The sequence below is a fragment of the Eulemur rufifrons genome, chromosome 16 (genome assembly GCF_041146395.1).
Source record: "Eulemur rufifrons isolate Redbay chromosome 16, OSU_ERuf_1, whole genome shotgun sequence".
NCBI lineage: Eukaryota > Metazoa > Chordata > Mammalia > Primates > Lemuridae > Eulemur > Eulemur rufifrons.
In genome coordinates, this window is record NC_090998.1 from 7,122,575 (window position 1) to 7,130,752 (window position 8,178).

At 52.4% G+C, this 8,178-nt stretch overlaps 1 protein-coding gene across 1 annotated transcript; it reads right to left on the bottom strand.

Moving 5' to 3' along the window:
- Positions 1-1,161: 1,161 nt before the first annotated feature.
- MLF2 (myeloid leukemia factor 2) lies at positions 1,162-5,707 on the bottom strand. The gene is made up of 9 exons (XM_069489404.1): positions 5,527-5,707; positions 4,877-4,954; positions 4,503-4,629; positions 4,218-4,253; positions 3,569-3,622; positions 3,059-3,187; positions 2,725-2,884; positions 1,938-2,150; positions 1,162-1,707 (listed from the first exon to the last, which is right to left on the bottom strand). Exons 2-8 carry the CDS (start codon positions 4,924-4,926, stop codon positions 1,963-1,965), a joined length of 744 nt encoding a protein of 247 aa, XP_069345505.1. The 5' UTR covers positions 4,927-4,954; positions 5,527-5,707; the 3' UTR covers positions 1,162-1,707; positions 1,938-1,962.
- Between the last annotated feature and the right edge of the window lie 2,471 nt (positions 5,708-8,178).

Below are 8,178 nucleotides of genomic sequence, written 5' to 3' on the forward strand. Positions count from 1 at the left end.
GGCTCCTTCTACAAGTCCTGGGCTATTTTCACCTGGCTGCCTCCTCAGAAGACTGAGGAAAGCTCCTCCCACTCCTAGAGGAAGCAGGTATGTGCCTATCTGGACAGACCACAGATTACACTTAAAGACGAGGGTCGTGCATGCTTTGAGTTCCAGCACCCACAATTCAGAACCCAGGTGATGATGAGCAGTCTACACCTGCTTGACTTCTGGGATTCTTAGATTCTCACAGCCACTGGTTCCCTTGACCCAGTCACGCACCTTCGCCAGCCCTCCTGAACGAGATTTAGGGACCACACTGCACTAGGAAGTCAGCGCCTGCTTACTGAACTCAGCTGCGTCTCTGCTCATTGAGTGCCTGGATGAATCCTCCTTATCCTTATGAATCTACTCGCCCATGGAAGGCAGGGGGGAAACACTCCCTTCCCTGAGAGGACCCGAGTCCTAAGAGTATCTTTTTGCCCTTACCAACTGAAAAGCATTGAAGATTTTTATAAAGAGGAAACATCAGACTCTCAAAAGCATTTACCATCACTAAGTAAGTTCCCAAGGGGAACAGAGTGACCCATTTGGCTAGGCAAAGCAAGTGTGAACATCTTGAGAAATTTGAGCTCCTCATGCCCTCTCAGTCCTGCTCAGGTTCCAGGTTAGTGTCCTTCTCTGGTCTCCTTCCCTGGGCTCAAGTTCTCGACAACTCGGGGCAGAGGGTTTGAGGAATGCTGCTGACCCGATTCCTCCCCCTTCCAGGCCTGTGTAGGGTTATATGGCTCCTTCCTGCTCTACAGAAGTATTCCCTCCCACAGTCCAGGGGACAAACTCTGCCCAACAGGCAAGGGACAAGAAATTCCTCAGCCACCTACCAGATACTCCTGACATGCCCCCTGAAGAGCGGTAAATGTGAGGGAGCACGCCAGCGAGACAGTTGCTTACGGTGTCGTTGCCCTGAGCCCAGCCCAGCCCAGCCAAGTGCTGCTGGCCTGCATCTGCCAGTGCTTGGACAGTCCCACTATCCGGGATTGAACTCTGAGTTAAGAAGGCCACACGCGGAGACAGGAGAGAAGGTAAAAAAAAAAAAAAAAAAAAAAAAAAGGACTAGCAGAAGACAAGAGCGTTCAACCAAACAGAAGCAGATCAAAAGTACAGCCAGAATCCCACTTGGTCTTTTTTCCATTCTCCTTTATTCCATAAACACCTAGTTACAAGTTGCACAAATCAAAAAAGAAAGGCAGAGAAGGGTGTAGGGAAGGTTTTTGTGACGTGTGTCTGGGTGGGGGTTGCGGAGAAGGATTGGGAACCAGTCGGCTCCCTCCACAGCCCTGCACGGGGCTATGGCCCCTCAGTGGGGGCTCCGAGGAAGAGGTGGGCAAAGATCTGGGGTAGCTGAGGGATGGAGCAGGCCCCTGAACCCAGAGCTCACCCCAAAGGCCCTTCAATGCATGGCAGGGTAGAATGGGGAAGGCGAGGAGGTTCAGAGATGGAGCAGCAAAATGGAAAATCAAGTTAGTGGACACAGGAGAAGTGGAATCATCATGGTGAGGGGATTAAAGAAGGAAAAAGTAGATAGAGGGGGCAGTGAAAGGTTCTCCCTGAGACCCCCAGGGAGAGGTGGGGGCCAGCTGGCCTGTTAATTTAATATTAAATTGGGGGTGGGAGTTGGAGAGGAAAAAGTTATTTCAGGGGATGATCTCTCAGCCTCTCAGCCTGTACCTGGAGGGGAAGAGAGATGAGCACAAGTCACAGGAAGAAAAAATAAAAAGCCAGGAGTGGGGTGTTGATTCCTACCCCAGTGAAAATACTGTCTCTTTCCAGGCCACCTAAGACTGCTACTGTCAAGGCAGTATCTGCTGGGAACCTGGACTGCCCCTGCCTCCTGGCAGAGAATGTGCACAGCTACACCCCCAAAGCCCTCCTTCCCATTCCTCCCCTCAAATACTTACAAGAGGGGCTGCGGGCCAAGGGCCCTCACCAGTCGTAGCGGCGGGACTGTCGGGAGGGAGAGTCCTCAGGTCCCTGTATGGCCAGGCGGGGAGGCCCCTCGGCCCTCCGTCCCCCACTCCCTGACGCCTCATGCCTTCGAAATTCCAGGGGGCGCTGCTGCCGGAATCGGGATGTCTCCCTCCGCCACTCATCGTCAAATGCTGCAGCCTCACCTGAAGAGGACACAGACAGCAGGTGTGACTCCTGTGTGTGGCCTGGCTTCTGGAGACAGACGTGTGAGTGTGCCAAAAATGGGCAAGGGCTGAGATATGGGAGTGGGGATGTGGGAGGAAGGACAGCAACTTCATTTAGCTCTTTTGGCTTCAACATGGTCCCTGGAAGCCGCTGGCAGGCCTAGGGCATGACTACTGGAGAAAGAAGTCAGGAATGGGAAAATTACTTAGTTAAGATTCATAACCCTATGTACACAATAGGTATTTAATAAATATTTGCTGAGTTGAAAAAAATGAAATGAACAAAGAAGAAAGAAAATTGGTCCAGATGGAGAAGAGTAGAATACTATTAATATCAATAATTGACTTCAGGGACAAAGTGTGCCCTTCCCTGGTTAGGGCGCTGCCAGCAGCTGACTCAGCCCCAAGCTGGACAACAAGGCTCCAAATGAGGTAGGAGTAGAGGGCTCCCCCATAACTTTGCCCAGGAAGTATCTATGGGGGTAGGGGTATCTCCTAGCTCACAGGAACTGGACTAGAGGCTGCTGGCCAAGAAGCAGGAAGGAAGGCTCACTCTCGTCCAGGTTAATGTAGTCCTGCCGCTCCTCCTGGTCCCCTGTGCGGTGGTTTCGGGAGCGCTGGAGAATGTGAGCTCTGTCCCGGATGTGATGCCCAATGGACATCTGCTCTAATCCACTGTCCGAATCCCGAACAGTCCTCCGAGTCTCCCGGATCTAGGATGAGGCAGAACGTGGCACACTCAGCCGCCCCTTCCAGAGCCCTGGCTGTACCATCCAGGATAAACACCACCCCCCCCCCCCAAACCCAATCCTGGAAAAAGCAGTCAGAGTTGCTGCGGGTGCCACTCAATCCTGCCTTCTTTGGGACAGGAGGGACTGCCCACTCACCCCGCCTGGTGCTGAGCGCATCTCTGATGTCTCTTGGTAGACCTTGGGGGCACCATCACCCGTATTGGAGTAGGAGATGACAGTGGAGGATGAGAACGTCTGGCAATTGCCTCCAGCTGTCATGTGTTCCTGAGGAAAGAGTAAGAAGGGTAGGAGGCATCCACTCTGGAGAAGGGATTTCACCCTTCAGCTGCCTGTTCTTGTCCAGATCTTTCTCACAAAATGTAAGCACTGAGAAAATATCAGGACTCGTTATTACCTGCCAAATTCCTCTGACTCCAACAATAAATAAGACCTAAAAGAGAGAGAGCCTTAACTGCATACTTAATAAGACTGCTGCTGCTGCACACTCAGGCATGGGAGCAGAGACAGAGGCCCAGTGCTCTCTGGCTTCAACTCCTCTCTGCAGCTCGAACCCTGCACTAGCACACTCCTGCCTCAGAGGACTCAATGTGTTGTCAGCCTTCACTGCGAACAAGGCCGGGGAAGGGTATGGGGCAAGAGGCTCACCATGTTCCCAATCATGTCGTTCATCATCCCAAACATGTCCATGAAGCCACCCGACTGGAGAAAAGAGATGCAAAACAAAGGCAAGAAAGCAAAGTCAGTACTCAGATGATCTTGTTTAGGTACCCACTGGCCACATGGCTACACATTCCCTTTCCCTTCTTCCTTCATGTCTATAAGTGCTCTTTCTCATTCTCCATTAACAAGGCCAGCGCACGTTTCCCCAGTAAACGGCCGACCTCTTTCTCAGTCTCAATGGTTGCTCTGATCCAATTTTCCTTCTCCTGACTACTGTATCCCCCACCTCCCCTGTCTTTAGGAAGCAAACCAAAGTTAATGAATTCTAACTTCCAAAGAGATAGGGCATTAAATTGTTAAAATCTACTAAAAAACATCTCTAGTTGTCCCTTCAATTGCACCTCCTTCCTCAAAAAGACCAAACTTTGTGAGACAACTGCATCTTCCTAAAGGGTATGAACTTCTAGGAGTACAGGAGTTTAACTCACAGGACTCATGGCACCCAACAGGCTCAGAGCTTTGTGAATGCCATAAAAAGAGAAGATTCTGGGGTTACCCAGGAGGCTATTCCAAAGAGGTACATTTGGAAACAACATTTAAGGATATAGAGTGTGTCTGAGACTGAAAGACTCACCATTCCCAGCATCCCGAAGGGGGAGACAGCCCCAGCCTACAGGAACACATGAGGAACAGAAATTAGAGATCACATCCTGTCTCCTTACAATCCCAAACCAGAATCATGGCCTCAAATTTTTTTCCATCCTCTCAAAAAGGGGTCACAAAGCCCTTTTTCTAGGTTCCTTCTCCTCCTCCTAGACCATTTCATTTGCTAAGTTAGCTGTCGTGTGAGAAAAATAAAGTGCTTTACCATCCACCTCCAATCTCTCTTTAGGTCTCAGACATGTTTCAGCATCATTACCTGCATCCTGCGGCTGGCAGGCCTGGTCCCTGGCATGTTGCCATCTGTGATGCTGAGGAAGGGGCTATATCCAAAGCCACCTGACAACATACGGCTCATTTGCTGGCGGTGAATAGCAAACGGGTCCCTGTGGAGTGAGCATATAGTATGGATTGCAGAAGGACCAAGCTCTTGACCCCCAGACCCGAAAAATAAAAACAGGGCAACAGTGGTACAGATGCCGACTTCCCTCTAAGTCAGAGCTAGACCGGGGTATCCGGCCAGTTCCAAGCATTGCCAGCAATGGGAACCCAGATGTATGTCTGAACTTCTCAGAGAGACCTGGAGTGAGGTGGGAAGAGTGCTCTAGGGCGGGAGGGGGAGGGAGTACTCACATCAGGAACATGGGATCCTCAGGCTCCACGTCCCTCATGAAGCGGAACATCCTGATCTTAGCTCCAGGGGGCTCCACACTGGAAAGATGTGGAGGCTCAGATACTTGGAGGCGGCCAGGCTTTTTGCACACCCACTCAGTGTCGGGACTCTAGGAGCACCGTCCCTTCTAGGTACTGTAAGTGACCCCCTAAACTCCAGGGAGATCCTTCTCCCGGTGTTCCACACAACCCTCTGTGGAGAAAAGAGCTCCTCAAACCAATTAGGGCCGTGGAAAATTTTTCCAAACCTCTCAGGGTTTTGCTTCCTCCACTCAGAGCCATTCTCTTCCCAAAGCCCTGGCCAGGAGCATACTCCTCCGCCTCCCCCGACGCCACCGTTCTAGATGAGAACCCCCACTGCCGGCCCTCTGCTCCATTAATGACCCCAGCCACTCCGCCCCCTCTTCACGCCCAGCCACCGCCAGGCCTCCCCCAGGCCGGCCGGCTTCACCATGCCGACCCCGCCGGTCGGCGGCTCTCCCAGCTCCCGCCTTCCCGCCGGGCGAGAGGAGGGGCAGGCCTGACTCCCCTCCCCGCATCCCAGGCTCCCAGAACCTGCAGCCCCGCGGGCCCGCTCCCGCCCGGGGCTGCCCGCTCTGCTCGAGCCTCACCGGTCCCCGATTCGGGCTCAGCGGCCCATCCGGCCGGTATCGCTTCTCAATGCGCTGCAGGATCAGGGTCGCGGCCCCGGACGCGGGGATTGGTCTGGGCTTGAGATCCCCGACCTGCCGGGCCGCCTCCTCCCACGGCTGCCACCACCACCTTACCCCGCCTCGGCCCGCGGAGCCGAACCTCGGCCAGGCCCGGGCGGAAGTGACGTCACGACGGGCCGCCCACCCCGGGGCTGGCCCACAGGAGCCCCGCCCACTGGCGTGGGTGGGGAGGAGGTTGGGGCTGCGTCCCCGGGACTGTGGGATGAGGGAGGCTGGGCGCAGGGGAGAGGAGCCTCTGGCACGAGGGTAGGGGAGGCCCCATAATAGCCTGGATTTGGGTGCTGTGGACAGGAAGAAGTTCCCTGTAAGGGTGGGGAAGAGGAGGACAGGCTTCCACTCTTTGGGAGGGACAGGGTGGAGCGGGGTAGGTGAGGGGGTAGGGCGGTACAGCCCGTTCCCTCTGGAGAAACGGGAAGGGAGGACAAGGGGCAGATACCCTCGGGGGAGGGGCGGGCTCTCAGTGGGCGACGAGCTGGGGCGGAGCCCTGCGGGGAGCTTTAAGCAGATTTTCTACTGGAGAAGCGTCCTGCCGGAGAGGGAGGAAAGGCAGTATTTTGCGGGGGAGGCGCTTAGGCCTGTCCCTCCGGGAGGAGGAGCGTCCCTGGCAGGGCGGAGTCCTCGGAGTGACGTAGAGGAGGAGGTAGCAACTCGCCAGCCCAGGTCCAATTCAGGCTTTGAAAAGTCGGACTAGGGCAAAGAGAATCCGGGTTGGGAAGGCTTGCCGCCAGATGGCGCTCCTCGGCCAGGCTGGAACTAGAGCCCCTTGGGAACTGGTGCTGGAGCGGCTCCTCGACCCCTCCGTTACCCATCTGTGAAGGGTCGGGTTGCGGAAAGGTTCGAGTTCTGAAATCTTTTAGTTTAGTACCAATCTCCCCTTTCTTTTCTCTAACTCTTGTGTCCTCGAGAGCTCTCAGTCCTGCGCCGATCTTTCTTGCCTCTGGTCAGGGAGGTAGGTCAAGGGTCTAAAGTTTGGGGGAAGAAAGGGGTGGAGAGCGCAATTAACCAGGATCACCCAGGGGCGGAGCTAAAAACAGGGCCCGGAGCCCTGACTCCAAGGCCAGAGCCTGACACTTTGACATACTAAATGCCTTGCATAAAATCTGGCTCTGCTGGAGAGAAAGGACCTTCCCCCTTGGGTCAGAGGATTTGGACTATCTAGGATGGACTTTAAACCAGCCTTATTCAAACTCCAGCCTTCCCTGGTTCTTTCCTATGGCTATTAGCCATATTAGTGCTCTGTGGAGCCTGAGCAATGAGAAAGATTTGTTCCCAATAATTCCTTGGGGCAGAAGGAAGAGGGGATCCCTGGTGAGGCAGGAAAAGGTGCTGAGTGGGAGCAGGGCCTCTCAGCTTTCTTTGGAATTAATCGTAATTGAAGAGGAAAAGACAATAATGGAGACGGGGGTGGGGGACAGAGGCAGATAAAATTAAGATATAAGCTGGCAGATTGGCAAAGTCAAAGGAAAACAGAATACAAGAAAATTTGGTTTTCATTGGTATTTCTGGGGAGGAGACTTAGTAAAATCCTGGACATCCCAACATGCAGCTGCCCCTTTTCCTCTTGCCTCAAATGAAAGCAGTTTGACATGTGATCAAGAGTCACCCCAGGGAGGGCTCTGTGGCCCAGACTTAACTAAAGAGATCCTATCCAGTATTTTTTGTCCTCTCCTCCTTCCAAAGCAAGTTCTTCATTGTTCAGCCAATCAACAAATGTCTAATGAGGCCTAGCACTGTCCAAGGTACATGGTACTAAGCATAAATACCAAAAACAGACGTAGTCCCTGACAATTTGAAGTGTACAATCTTCTAGCCTCCCTTTTGTTTTTGGTTCCCTGTTATCCTTCCTCTACCTACAGCCTTTAGGTACTTAGAGCCCTTTCTCTTAAGTTTTCTTCCAAAACTTAAGAATCTGATATCAATCGTTTTTACCTTTCTATGATTTTAAATTAATGTATTACCTCTCCTAGGAATATTTGCAAATTACAACTTAGCCTCTAAGAGACAAGGCTCAAAGCCTGGGTTTTTTCTCAGGTTAAAAAGAAATTCTTGAACAGGTAAGGATGAAGGAGGAGATGCAAGAACTCATTTTCAGAGTCCCTGGAAACATACCATACAGGCAGCTGTCTACTCCAGGAAATTGAAGGGATGTAATTTTACAAGTAACCAAAGTCTGTGTCTGTATTCTTTCTCCTTCCCTCTCTTCCTCTTTCCTTCCTTTCCCTTCCCCTCCCTCCTTTTCTCTCTCTCTCTCTTTCACTCTCTCTTTCATCTCTGTCCAATGAACTGTGATGAACAGGAATTCCTGCCACTGGAGTGTCCCACAGATGATAAGATGGAGGAGGGAGAACAGGCCCTGCTAGGGGTTAGAGGCTTAACACAAGGAGAATAAGGATTGTTGGGAAGGAAGAAAAACAAAGTGATTCCTACATTCACTGCTTTACTGGTGGACCCAAAGTCAGGAAGTCCTTGAGTGGGTATAGATGGGCCAGAAAAGGGGCCCTCTTCAGATGAGAAATCACACATCTGGAGCAATCTCAGGGCAGTTGGATA

Coding starts and splice junctions, on each gene's coding strand:
- MLF2 (XM_069489404.1), bottom strand. CDS start 4,926: ATGTTCCGCTTCATGAGGGACGTGGAGCCTGAGGATCCCATGTTCCTG. Junction 4,630..4,876: donor GAGGATCCCATGTTCCTGAT/GTGAGTACTCCC, acceptor CTCACTCCACAG/GGACCCGTTTGCTATTCACC. Junction 2,885..3,058: donor TGCGCTCAGCACCAGGCGGG/GTGAGTGGGCAG, acceptor GCCTCATCCTAG/ATCCGGGAGACTCGGAGGAC.